Consider the following 14047-nt stretch of genomic DNA (forward strand, 5'->3'; position numbering starts at 1 on the left):
TCTCTCATTTCAGGATTTCAGAACTGTGTGTGTGTTTGCCAAGGATGTTTCTTCATTGTGGGATCAACTGTACATTTAGGCTAGGCAGGAGGAGTCCATTTTAGGCAAAGCTCTATGTCCAAATATGCAGGACATTGGCAGAATAGTTTGTAACCCTGTTCTTCAGTCTTTGTGTTCTGGTGTGTTATATTGTCATGGTCACTAATCTTGTCTTCAGTGATGTAAATCATTATAAGGGAATCCTTAGAGTTTGGTCTCAGTGGTTTGTAACCATGCATTTCAGTGAAATAGAGGAACACCTACAGATGGTTGGAGATGAGGCAGCCCAGGAAAGGAAGTCTGGACGTCTCATGAGTGGGCACCCAAGGCAGTCCTTATCCCCAAGCCAGTAAGGCTTAGTGCTGACAAATATCAGTCAGGGCAGGTAGGAAGTACAGGACTTCACCTGGCCAGCAGGTTGCTGACTTCAACAGCTCCAGCACAGAGTTCTGAGAACAGACTTGTCTTCAATAACCAGGAGAAAAAAATGACTAGGTCAAATGAAGTACACTGGACGAGCATTTAGCATAATACCTGGTGCACACTGAAACTCACATTTTTTCTGGGACACCTGGGTGGCTCAGTTGATTGACATCCGACTCTTGCTTTTGGCTCAGGTTATGATCTCACGGTCATGGGTCTGTGCCCCACGTCGGGCTCTGCACTGAGTGTGGAGCCTGCTTGGGATTCTCTCTCCCCTTCTCGATCTGCCCCTCACCCATTCCCTCACTCTCTTTCTCTCTCTCAAAATAAATATTTTTTAAAGTCACATTTATTCCTATGCTATTAAGAGAAATAGTAAGAGTTAGAAAACTAGATATTGAACACTCAGAGTCTGACAATATTTGTTATTCATTATCTCAATTAATTCTCACAATATAGTGAGATATATATCATACCCATTGTACAGATAAGGAAATTTAGGATCCAAATGGTAACTTGCCAAAGAAAAAGCAAAATATGACAGTGCAAAGATTGGACATGCAAGCCTGCTTTCTTTCTGTAGCCCACTGGAGCCTCTGCATGTTCCCAGACACTCATGCTTATCGCAATGAACTCACTGTGACTCTGTTAGTCTGCACAGGATGTCATAACAAAGCATAGAAGACTGGGAGATTTAAACAACAGAAGCTTGTTGTCTCTTAGTTCTGGAGCCTAGAAGTCTAAGATCAAGGTGTCTGGAAGGTTGGTTTCATTCTGAAGCTTCTCTCTTTGGCTTACTAATGGTCATGTTTTCTTTGTGTCCTTACATGGTCTTTCCTCTGTGTGTGTCTGTGTCCAAATCTCTTCTTATAAAGACACCAATCAGAAGACCCACACCTATGACCTTACTTTCCCCTTATTACCTCCTTAAAGGCTTTTTCTTCAAATACAGTCACATTCTATGGTACTGGAGTAAGGGCTTCACCATATGTATTTTGGAGGGGACACAAATCAGCTCCCAAACAGTGTCCTAGTAGTTTAGATAAAGCCCTTTATCCTTCATTTGCCATGGGATCTATATTGGCTTTTCACATCAATGTAATCACTGTGTACCTGAAATATTTTTCACCTTTCGGTACAAAAAAAAAAAAAAAAAAAAAAAAAAAAAAAAAAAAAAAAAGGCTTTTACCATGAATGGTTGGGAAAATGTCAGGATTAAGATAACTCACTCCAGAGATGAGGTGTAGAAAGGATGGCTAAGACAAAGCAGCTGTCAGTCTTAAGAGGAGATCCCTTCTTAATTTCCCTGAGGGACAGGAGGGAATGTGTGAACGCCACTGGCAAACACAGGAAGCACTTAGAGAGTAGTGTTCCCAGCTGCCTGTGGTGCACCCAGACATTGTCCACAGAAAGTAGTTACATGGGTTCTGTCCCCAGTGCTGAAGAAATACATGAAGGGCATCAGTTCTGGGAGCTTCAAATAAGCCACACAAGCTCCAAGGATGTGCTGAGTGCTCCCAGTTCCTTTGTTCAGCTTCTCTCCTTTAAATTGGCCATTAAGGGTTGGTAAGCAATGTAAAAGAGTGGCTTTTAAATGTTGCTGGTGAAAAAAAAAATGTTGAAATCAGAAAGAATAAGAGAGCAATAATCACCTTCTCACTAACTACATTTGATAACCTTTGGTCTTTGGGGATAATGAATTACATCTCAAATCCACTTGGTTTTGGTTGTTCTAGTAACCTGATCAAATTCACAAATACCAAGAAGCAACATGGGAATGGAAATGTGTGGCCTGCATTGTTCATTTGGTGCTGGGCACCTGGGAGTAGGCAGGTGGGGAGAGAGGCAGTGTCATTTCCTGGGGCCTGCACGGTTCTGAGTGATTGGCAAGCTCACTTTGCTCTCCCCTAGGCCTGGTATTGAAAGGAAGAGAAGACTCAGAAAGCTGCCAAGAACTATTCCTTACTTTTGGCAAAGATTCTAGGCCTCGTCAGAAAAATCAAGAACTGACTTAGAGATTTGGGGAGGCCGGAGTGAGAGGGGTCATTGGGTAATGACAGTAAGAGCTTTCTTAGTATTCTCTGAGTTGGTCTCCTATTAAGCTTATGAAACAGGATTATACTTCCTATGTCTTTGTCATGATGTAAGAGGCTCAAAGAATTAAATCAATTGCCTCAGGAAACAAAGCAAATTCATGGCACATGCAGGCCTCAAACCCAAGTCTTTCTAGGCCCTCACCCAGTTCTTCTTCATCTGCCTTTGCTGGATGCTCCATAGCACAGTCCAGAGGCTGCCTTCATGACCAGGAGTTTGGTTGATTGAAACAGCTAGACAGGAGCAATCCCAGCATGGTTGAACAACTTCCTTTCCTTGTTACCTTCTGCTCTTCTGAGATAATACAGGCAGTATGGGTGGGAAACAAGAGAATAAGAGCAGGGGTATCAGAGTAGGAGACATGCACACTCAAATTCAGGCTTCAAGATCAAGCAACCTTGGGCAAATCATCTCATTTCGTTAAGCCTTAATTTCCTTGTTTATAAAAAGAGGATGATAAAACCAACATCACAGGATTGTTTTGAAAACAAAATATGTGTGAATGTGTGTGGATCTGTGTGTGTGTGTGTGTGTGTGTGTATTGGTTAGCATGGTATCTAAAACTCAGTAAAGGTTAGTTTTAAAGAAATATAGCAAAATGCTCCTTGCCTGAAGAGTGAGAATTTCAGCAGTCTCCAAAGCAGGCTTTGCGGGGGTGGGAGAAGGCTGGGCTTGTGGAATTCGATAAGTCCTTTGTTTCAGTCTGTAGTAGCTTGTGCTCACTGCCACTTCCTGAAACCCAGTGATCCTAGTGCCCAAGAAACACGAATTCTATCAGACAGTCTGGCCCTCTGCCCAGGCCAGAACTGGTACAGACAGAAGGGTCAGGGAAGGCCATAGAACTCAGAGAGGAGAGAAAAACAGAGGAAGGAAGATCAATGTTGGACCCCACATGATTAACTGTGCCAACCTGGGGCATTGAAACTGGGGAAACTGCCAGATTGATGGATTCCAAGGCAAATGAAGAGCCTGGTGCTTTCAGCATCCAAGCTGTGAAGTGAAACACAGTGGCTGGGCAAGGCATTTGATAGAAGGGGGGGGGGGAATGAAACAGATCATCCTTGTACTTGTCTTGGGAAACAATAGTGCGAAGGCAGATCTGATTCTGAGCAAGGTCTTTGCTTCTTGTCACCTTTCAACAGCAAAATCACAGCTTTGTGTGTTTGCATCTAAAAATATGCATTTGCGTGTATGAGTACTTGCAAGTGGTGGTGGTGTTTTGGGATATATGAGTGTGCAAGCTCTACCCATTTGTCCTCCTGTTCCATGGGGCACAGTGATAGGTGCAAATAGAATTTTATTCTCATAGTTTGAGAATTGCAGTGTACTAAAACTATTCAGACATGCCCATGTACTTGCCTATATACTCTGTGGAAATTTTTTCATGTAAAATTAACATATACTCTGTTGCCTCCTTATTAATAGGAAATTCCAAAGCATCCATTTCCATCTATTACAATAACCTGGGCCTTCCAATGCCCCCACCTCTGAGCTGACAGGGCATGCTGTGGTGTCCAAAGGAGAAGCCCTGGAGAGAATGCTACCCCTCCCCTCACCATCCAGCTCCTTATTTGAAGACAAGGAACAAATTGTATTGCAGCTTTATTCTGTTGATGAATTCTAAAAAATTATGAATCTTCCAACTAAATCAAGGACTCAATCAACCTCGATCCAAAGGTAGCAAAGAGAAACCTGCAGTTGATAATAAAGGGGCTACAGAAAGCCCTATGGCTAAGACCCCTATCTCCTTGGGTCCCATTGGGCAAAATTCTCAGATTGCCTCTTGGTTGTAGGTTTTCTTCATTTTCAAAGCAGGCTGGGATGTGTGCAGAGCTCTCGCTTGGACTGGGACCCAGATAGATGGCAGTTAATTCCCTCCATTTTGCAGGGCCAGTAAGAAGAAGCATCCCCAGTCCTGTCTGAAGCCATGGAAATATAATAGGAGTCACCACATATTCCGTGAAAATATAATAAAAGACCCCAAGCTTGGGATATGACATCATGAAAAGAGATTAAAGAGAGGTTTTGTGATTTTCCAAACACAATGAGCTTTCTCCCATCTCAGAGGAGAAAGTTGGGTTTTGAGCTTTTTTCCCTCTTTGTTGAAATTGAGGAAAAGAGAATTTAAGGAATATGTGTGTATGCGAATTTTAGAAATGGAATTAAACACCTTTAATAACAATTCTGGTATTTTTTCCTCTTTTTAAAATTCCTAATGTCTACAGATTTGCCTCTTTTGTGTGGGTGAGATCTTCTCTTAGGTCTTTGGCACAGATTGAAGTTGTTTCTATCTTTCCCCCCTTCCTACCAACCCATCCTCCAATTAATTGTTTATGTCCCTTAATGGGACAGAAGAGAGGGCACATTTTAAATATTTTTATTGAATGGAGTTTTATGTTCCCAGTCTAGATTTATAGACTGTTAAATAGAATGTTTTACATTTGTTTCTCTTTCTCAAAGAAAATAACAAATACTTGTGAGCAGAGCCATCAGTCAATTACTTCAGGGGATCTTCTGCAAATGACAGGAAAAATAAAAGCACTTCTGCCTTACTCTTAAGGGAGAGCAATGGAATTTCAGAATAGTAGAAAACCCAAATTACTCTTGAACTTAAAAATGGCTTCCTTGAATGACCAAGAAGTAAGGACACTATAAGGACAAATTAGCCTCTAGATTTAGAAAGCCACTCTTGCTTCACACTAAGGAGGAACTAAGTGGTATTTTAGCCTTAGTGACCAGGCAGGCACAGAAAAATACACTCACAACAATTAGACACACCTTAACATTAAGTAAATGATTGTTAATGTACCAGAGGACCTCCTTTTCCCCACAAATTCCACAGGTCTCCTTTCTGTCCAAAAATTGTCATACAATTTGTAGTCAGATCGTGACAGAAATGATCATCTTCCAATCCCTAATGTTCCAAAGTTTTACTTCGGCCTCTCCAGCTGTAAACACATTTTTCCCCTACTTCCTCTACTGGCAACGCACAGCCAAGTAGCTGAATCATCACATCAGACACAAAAGTCCAACTCATTTTAGAATCAAAACTTCACCAGAGAAAAACCCCTTGGAGACCGACCTCTTTCCAAGAGCAAAGGTGCCTCCCATCTCAAAAGCCACAACCATGACCGGGACCTCTCGTCCTCAGGAAAGGCATTCACCACAGACTCTGGGGGACGAGCCTCCCCCTCGACTGTCTGTGCAAAGGGATGATGAATTCAGTGGGCACCTACCTTTGCTGCCCCTCGACTGCCACCTCTTCCCACCTTCCCCGTTTCTTTTTCCGCTCATTTTTTTTTCCACTTTAAAAACATCCAACTTTGCCTTGGGGATGAGCAGAATGAAATGTCACTTACCTATAAAAAGAGAGACAGAAGAGAAAGCCATGCATCACATTACATACAAGTTCTTTGAAATCAAGGCCAGCTTCTGACTTTGAAACTGTAACAATGAGTGAATATTATCTTTTCATCCTACCTTTCTATATTTAATGAAACGCGAGATTTTGCAAGAAGCCCATCCCCAGGGCCCATCCTCCCCTTCATGATTTTCCTTTTGTTTTGTGGCCGCTTGCTGCCCCTCTCCTCCACCCTCACCTCCCACAGCTTGCTCCCTCTCTTCATTGAGGAAAGGTCAGGAAGGAACTGGGGAGATGCAGACCTTATACACCAGGGGGGGACTTCGGGCATGGGCACTGAAGTTGTGAGGTGTGTGGAGCCTCTTTTCTCTCAAGCAGGGCCTTGGTGACCTGGGGTCGAAGCTGATCATTGCCTATTCAGGAGGGAGGTCGCAGTCCCCACAGGGTGACTCTCCATCTGCAGCTCCGGGACCTTTTCAAATGGCCCAGGTTCTGAGACTTTCTCCTCTCTCTCCCTCTCCTGGTTCCCCATCACTCCTCCTTGTCGGAATGAACTCGTGTAAGGTTTCTATCCCCTGCTTTGTCACACAGCATCCATGGTGTCACCTTAGTACTACTCGCAGTTCAGATCTGCTTCTACAGAATTTGCTTACGGCCAGTGTGAATGGCCTGGGTCATTTTCTCTCTCCCCTGCTTCAAAGTGGGATCCAATTTGGTCCATGTTTGTTCTAGGAGACCCTCTGTCTGAGAACTGCAGGATGGTGGATCCACACCTTACTGGGTTTCTGATCTCAAAGGCTCATGTTCTTCACACCACAGGCTCCCCACAGCCCTGTGGGTCCCCCACGTCCCTCTGCCACAGGGGAAGCTGGGCTTCAGCCTTCTGCTTCAAGAACAGCCCCTCACAGTCCCCTAATGTGCTAAATAGTTTAAAATCGATTTCAGTGGCCTGCCAGTATCTTTTTCTTTTTATGCCTGAATAACTCAGCTCTTTTTAGCCTCTTCTTGGAGATTTCAGGTTTGTGTTTTTTTCTGCCCCAAGCTTCTCTGAGAACCTCTGTGGAGGACACCCCGGAGCTGAAGGTTGTTGAATTGAAAAATAACCACGTGTCCCCCATATGACCAGGTTTAATACTACACCCCCCAAAGAGATGTTGGCTTAGGATGCTCTGCCAAAAATGGAATCATGGTCAAATATTTTCAGGAAAGTCTGCCTCCTTCTCCTCCTCTTGGAGATTTATGACCACATTCTGATATTAAAAACTAGGAGACTGTCCATAGTGAAAAGCCATGCTTAGGCTTTTCCTAAAATGATTTTACTCAGATATTCTTCTTCTTGAACACGAGTTAAAGCCCCCTACTTCAGAAGGATGGCTCTGTCCCTGCTGTTTTGTATGGATCTTATACTAAGGGTAACTTATTTGGTCTTATCACAGTCTGTGGCCAGGGGATCCTGGGTGTGATATGCAGCTCCTCGACATGCCCTGTGGGAAACCAGGCCCAGCATCCCAGGCTCTGGTTTGTCTCTGCCTCTCACCCATTGGAAAGAGTCCCTTTGCTGGGTCACCAGCAGCTGCTTCTGTGAGCTGGGGAGACTTCTAAACACCCTGCATACACCACTGGGATGCTGCAAGGCTGAGTGATACTTTAAATGCGCTTTGTAAACTATAAAGAGCAAATAGTTTTAAGGCTGTGGTGTTCGGCACTGCTGTCCTTGGGCTGCACTCGTGGAGAGAGACTGAGAACACTGGGTTTCAGCTGCCCAGGGCAGCTGGTGAGGAATGTGTGACTTTTGTTTTCCCCAGTGAATGAGAAGGCAGGAGCTAGTGCGCCTTGATTACTTCCCCTCCTCTGAGCCCTGAGGGAGGGAATTGATCTTGTAGGCTTTTTTCCATCTTTAATATCTATGCCTACGAGTTTCCCTCTGTTGCACAGGAATGATTTCTCTGCCTTCTCAGTGTTTACACCTTTCAAAGCTTGTAATCCTGTTCCATCTCTGCTCTGCCGCTTTGCAGCTGGGCAAGTTTCTCAGTAGACCAAGAACCTGTACATGGGGGCAGGAAAGAGAGAGGTGTTGAATCAGATCTGGAGGGAGCGGTGTCTGTCTGCCTCCATTATCACTTTTTTTTAATGTTTATTTATTTTTTGAGAGACAGCAAGAGCTCATGAAAGTAGGAGAGGGGCAGAGAGAGGGGGACGGAGGATCCAAAGCAAGTTCTGTGCTGACAGCCGCAGACCTGATATGGAGCTCTAACTTGCGAACTGTGAGATAATGACCTGAGCCGAAGCCCTAGGGAAGCTCAACTGACTGAGCCACCCTGGCACTCCTCCATTATCACTTTTAAGGAGGAACAAATAAGCATTACAATAATGGCATGTCAATGTAGGTGCATTAACTGCAACCCTTGGAAGACTTGTGGGGGGGTGAGTATGTGTGGGAAATCTCTGTAGTTTCTGCTCAATTTTGTTAAAGCCTAAGACTGCTCTAAAAATTAAAGTTTATTAATTAAAAAAGTCACACTCCTTAGGTTTTCATTTTTTCAAGAAAATATTCTTGATTACGATGTATGTGCAAGGCCCAGAATGATTTCCAACAGAACAGGGGAATTCTGGGGGATGACGGCATGTTCTTTTTACCATCCCCACAGTAGTCTTCACAGTGCCTTTTTCTGGCCCACGTAGAGGCCATGAGAAAATGGGACTCGAGTCTCAACCCTGGGAGAACTTAAAACCTTCAAGAGAAGAGAGGAATATAGAAAGTTTAGGAAATACTCAGAGAGGCAGAAATGCTGGCCCATGTGTTCCTCCCCCTCATCTTCGGGAATCATATCTAACATTTAAGCCCAGCTTCCGTGCTATGCCCTCTGATGCTGGCTCACCTCACAGTGCTTGACTTTGCACCAAACTGCTTGCTGCTTGCAGTGGCTTTCAGCACTTCTTCTCTTGGGCCGTTTATGAGAGACCTGTTGTTTCTCCTCTACCACATTGTGGCTTTGCAAACTTGGCCACACCTAGCCCAGACTTTACTGCAAAATGAGTTATAAGAAAACTTTAGGTTTCCAGACCTTTGGAATTTGGAATTGCAGATAAGAAATTGTGGATCTCTGTAGACTAGATACTGTCATGGCTCTGGGACTGCAGAGATGAAAGCTATGATCCCTGCCTTTTTCGAGTCTAGAGGGAAAACAGATGAGGAGTCGCTGAGTCATAATATGACATCAGAGCTGACAGGACAGGGGCAGTCACAGGGTGCTATTGGAGGACAGGGCACCCGTATCTTTCATTTGGGTGCTGAGAATAATATAAAAGAAAAAAAAAAAACCTGGAATTCCATGGAGACTATCAGGGAACACTTCAAAGAAGACACTGGCCCTTTTTGAGCTGTTCCCACTGCAGTGCTGCATTAAAAATCTGCTGACCACCTTCTGTCCCCCATATTTCCAAGGTAAGGACAAGATGGCCTTTGGTTAGTCCCTGTTTGCACTGCAGAGCACCTCTGCCATGGAATTCTTGAAGCTGACATGTCCGCAGGTGGGGGTCAGATGCCCACCTTTGTGAAGAGTTGGGAACCCAGACAGGAACTCACTCTGCAGATGAGGCTGACTTAACATTCAGTGCCCACGCAAGGCACTACAAGCCCTATCCATTCCGTTGTTGTTGTTGTTGTTGTTGTTGTTGTTGTTGTTTTTTGGCTGCTCTTTATAGGGCCATCGTAAAACTGCAAGGAGTGACAGCCTAACTGTGCAAAATGATTTTAACTGAAGAGGCTCTACTTCTCTAGATCTCCATTCCTGACTATAACAGTGAGTATGAAGTATGGCCAGGTAACCCATTCAGTCCCACAGCCAGGAAATCTCCTAAGCCTTTGAGAGTTAAGAAAGGATGCCCATCATAGAGCACAGAGGACTCAGCAAATTTGAAATGTACACATCAAAATGTAGTTCAAGTACTTTTCATAGAAGTTGATCATCTTCCAGGAGAAGGGTTTATGTATATCTATATATCTATATCATCTATATCTATACCTATGTTGATATTTATCTACATCCAATGTGGGACATGACCCCAAGATCAAGAGTCTCATGCTGATCTTGAGCCAGCCAGGCACTCCCAGGAGAAAGGTTTAACTGACAATTGCATATTTACTCCAAACTTGGGCCCCATACTGGCTCTGGTCTTGAGCCAAGACTAGTTTTTCTTACACCCTCCCTCTGATGGCTTCTGAGCCTTCTAAGGAGATAGAATGCAAAAGAAAGTGCTTGGATCGAGAGCTCAGCAGTGTCCCTCTTCTCCCCTTACACCCACACTGCTTTTCTATACCACTGGGAATCTGCAAATCCATCCACATGAGCCCTGATGCCACATCCGTGGTCTATGACCATCAACAGCACCTCTGCAACAGGCCATGTATGGTCAAGGATCTGTGTCATCCCCCATCTCTGTCCATGCCACTGGGGGTATGACTCCTACAGATCTGCAGATATTCTCTTAGTTCAGAGGTACATATCACAGTCCCCACTATATTGCTGGAAAGAAAAGAAATGAGGATTGCTTTTGAGTCTATTTAGGTAGAAAAATTATGTAGGATTACCTAGATGTACAGTATGTTTAGGTAAGGGTTCTAAAATGCAGTGGGATGGATTTTAAACTTCTTTTCCAGCCAGCTGTCCAAATGGGATGGAGGTGGGGTGGAACCTCTCAGACTTTTTTCTATGTTCTCTTCTTCTCTGACACAGAACACTGGTGAAATGCAAATTCTACCTCTCCTACCCACATTTTCTCCAAGCTCTGGAGAGAGAGAGGTCTGCTACTAACACTCTGTTGGTGGGAAAACTGAGGCCCAAGGAAATGTTAGCTGGTTTCTGGCGAATGCATGAGGAATAGTGGAAAGTCTCTGGCTCATGTGTTCTCACATTCTGTCCTAGGATGGGGGAGGAGGACTTCCCAAGAGCTAGAAAACATGTCCATGGTGAGATGGGGCACATGCCAAGATGGACAATGAATCTGGTGCCAGCTTGTCAGAAGGAAACTGGATTTATGCTGTCCTGAGGTTTCTGTTGGAGACCAGAATTCCTCTGAGTAATGCTTTTTCCTTTCCCTTCATTGCTTCACACAGAGCTTGGCTGGGTAGATTTTTCTTTTCTTTGCAGTAGGTATATTTATCAATTTTCACAATCAGACACCATCACGTGCTAAACATCTAAGAGATCTCAATTGTATTCCAGATCAGCTCCACCTTTCTTTTTCCACCACTTCTAGATAAGGACTGGAGGAGAAGCAATGTCAGGGGAGAGGGCCTGAGACTGAGTGTCAGTACAACCCATTTTCTGCATTAAGCCTGCAGCCCCCTCTGTGCCTCTGACACAAAGCGGTAGAGCACAGCCACCTATGCAAAACCAGCTGTGCCAGCCACTACCCTGTGTTTCCAGCAAGCCCCAGGAACTGCTACTGACCTCGCCTGGCTAAACATTGCCTATTTATCTGTGAGATGTCTCCAGAAAGGAAGGTGAGAGATGCCAGCTTACATGTTACTAATTAGCATCTTTTCCTTAATGACTGTGAAAATGTCTGGAAATTGAATTCTACAAAACAAAAAAGCATAGCAGCCGAAGTTGTTCTGGGGTAGGGTAAGCATCTTAGCGCCCTTTTTCTCAGCAGCTGCACTTTTAGACTTCTCCACTTTGACTGTACATTACAATCACCTAAGTAGGTTTTCAAATCCTGCTATCCAAACTTCATCGCATCCAATGACATCAGGATCCCTGGGAGTAGGACCCAGGAGTTGGCGTTTTTAAAAACCACCCAAGTGATTCCAACATGCAGTCACATTTGAGAACCGGGAACCTTGGAGGGCTGTGGAAGCACAGACTGTTAAGCTGTTCCCATTTCTGATTGGGTAGGTCTGAGGAATAGCCTGAGAATCTGCATTTCTACAGAGTCATGGATGATTGTTCTGGTAGGAGACCAGACTTAGAGAAGCACTGCATTAGATGGTTTCTGAAGTTCTTAGAAAAATGGTCTGCAAGAGTTATTTCCCATTAAAATGACAGGTTTGAGAGCTGTGAGGTCTCTTTAACTCTTACTAGGCTGACCTAGAACAGATATGAGTGTACTGGCCCTGCCACTGAGCAGGGAGGTCCACCTGGCTTTTCCTTGTCTTCCTAGGGCTGTGCCTAGAGAGAAAACCTTCTATGAAAGAGGCTTCCACAGCCAAAAGAAAAAGAGGCCAGTGTTCCCTTCTCCCACCTCTGCTACTGTCAGAGAATTGACTTTATTCTTTTAAAAAGGAATCCTGTGATCCAACCAATAGCTTCTGGAGGACAGAAACGAGGTTATCTTATAGTAGCATCACCGAGTACAGTTGCGTGCAGAAGACACGTGTTATAGTTATGCTGAGTTAACCAAAAGATGAACAACCCATTTTATGGGCAGGAAAATCACAAGGCTCTTATACTGGAGAGAGAGGCATTATGTGCTTAATCCATGAATATTTAACAAACACCTCTGTGAGTGCCACAACCACTTTTGTAATAAGGCTGGAGGCTATAAAAACCTGAGACAGGGTTTATTTATTTGTTTGTTTGTTTATTGATTGATTGATTATATGGACTTTTGTAATTCACACCCTCCTTTCAGCAATATTTATCACCAATGCATTCTATAAGCCATTTTTCTGGAAAGCCTAGAAGGAGGCAGAGGAAGCAGATATCAAAGAGGGTGCTCTTGGGTGCCCTCCCCACCTTTGTTCTTATACTGGAAGCTGTTCCAGGACCCCACATGCATGGGGGTCTCAAGCTCTCTGCCCAAGACATTTCGGAGGAGCCAAGGGCTGGCCCCACCTCTACATCTTTCTAAAGATCTCCTACTTTCCTCGGCTGAGGACTGGAGACAGCTGCAGCATGCTGCATGTTGATTGCACAGCACTTGCCCACCTTCTGTTAGGGGCAGGCACATGCCCACTGCATAGAGGTAGACACGTTTCCCTGTGTGGTAGACACATTTCCTTGTGCCCTACACTTCGCTCAGCTGAGGCAGGGGAGGGAAGGAGGGGAGGGGCGGTATTCTCTCCCTCCCTCTGAGCTTGTTCATATAGTCAAACACAGAAGCCCTGCTGTGACTGTTGATCACATCCAAAGCAGAGGCAGGTTTTGAAATTCATCAGAGATTTCTCCCACAGCTGCAGCCAGCCAGGCCTGAGCCTCACCCTCCCCACGGCCCACCGGCTGCTGTCAGCCCCCAGTGGGAGCCGACAACTATGAAGTTGTCTTTCTCAAGTCCCACATCTGTTTCTTGAGGCGAAGAGAGACAGTGGGTGAAGGAATATATCTAAAACTGAAAGAACAAAGAGGGAAAGAAAAAGAACCCCTTTAGAAAAAGATCCTTAAGAAAGGAGAACTTAACCGAGAGACTGCTGGGAACTCTTTCTTCTTTCCTTCCTTCTCGTTCTTTCTGGAGATGGTTCTGCGGTCCACACGCTGTACATCAGTGGGGACCTGGTGACCACACCGGCTTCCTCTAGCCCCTGGTGAGTAATTGTAGAGGCTCATCATGTAGGCTGGTGCTGTAATAATGCTATAGCCTATGATCTATGGATTTTATGGGGATTTTTAGGAGATTGGTAATAAGGTTGCTCGAGTAAACAGTCTGGCAGAACAGTAAAAGACAAAGGTGATACACAGGTTGCATTCTAAGTGGATTTCTGAAGGTGGAGTGACTGTGAGAAGCTGCCACATGTTCCAAGGTTTGCTTCCTGGACTGAGGGTCTGGAGCCCCTCTGCTTGTGAAGATTCCTGTCTCAGTGCCGGGAGGTGAAAACACATGGTGTGGTGCACTTCCCTTGTTTGCTTATTTATTGATAAGACTGTGGATATATTCCTTCCTCTTCCCTTCAGGGCCAAGGGAACCCTGAGCAGCCAAGGCAGGGCCTGTTGGAGTAAGCCACTCCCCAGGGCTTCTAGCTCTAGCATTCCAACTCCACAGAACACCCAAGAAAGTAAGAGAAGTAGAGGATAGATCTCTCCTCGACGCAGCACCCACTCTGGCTCTTTCTACGATTAAGGTGAGTCAGGTGGCATCTTGCTCCAAGTTGAACTTCTGCCCATTTGGCAACATGGCCTAACAGCAATCTTC

The 14047-nt window shown here is 44.7% G+C and overlaps 1 protein-coding gene across 3 annotated transcripts in view; it reads right to left on the reverse strand.

Annotated features, from left to right (window-relative positions):
- Positions 1–14047, reverse strand: part of NTM (neurotrimin) — a 939421-nt gene that overhangs the window by 652257 nt on the left and 273117 nt on the right. The window contains exon 1 of one of the 3 annotated variants that reach the window (XM_019421438.2): positions 5793–5865. The exons of the other annotated variants lie outside the window; for them this stretch is intronic. Within the exon in view, the coding sequence (XP_019276983.1) occupies positions 5793–5850 (58 nt within the window). The 5' untranslated portion in view covers positions 5851–5865. Of the gene's footprint in view, positions 1–5792; positions 5866–14047 lie in introns of those variants that run through there. 3 annotated transcript variants of the gene reach the window in all.

Source organism: Panthera pardus, unplaced genomic scaffold (assembly GCF_024362965.1).
Source record: "Panthera pardus isolate Hobbes unplaced genomic scaffold, ASM2436296v1 HiC_scaffold_12, whole genome shotgun sequence".
NCBI lineage: Eukaryota > Metazoa > Chordata > Mammalia > Carnivora > Felidae > Panthera > Panthera pardus.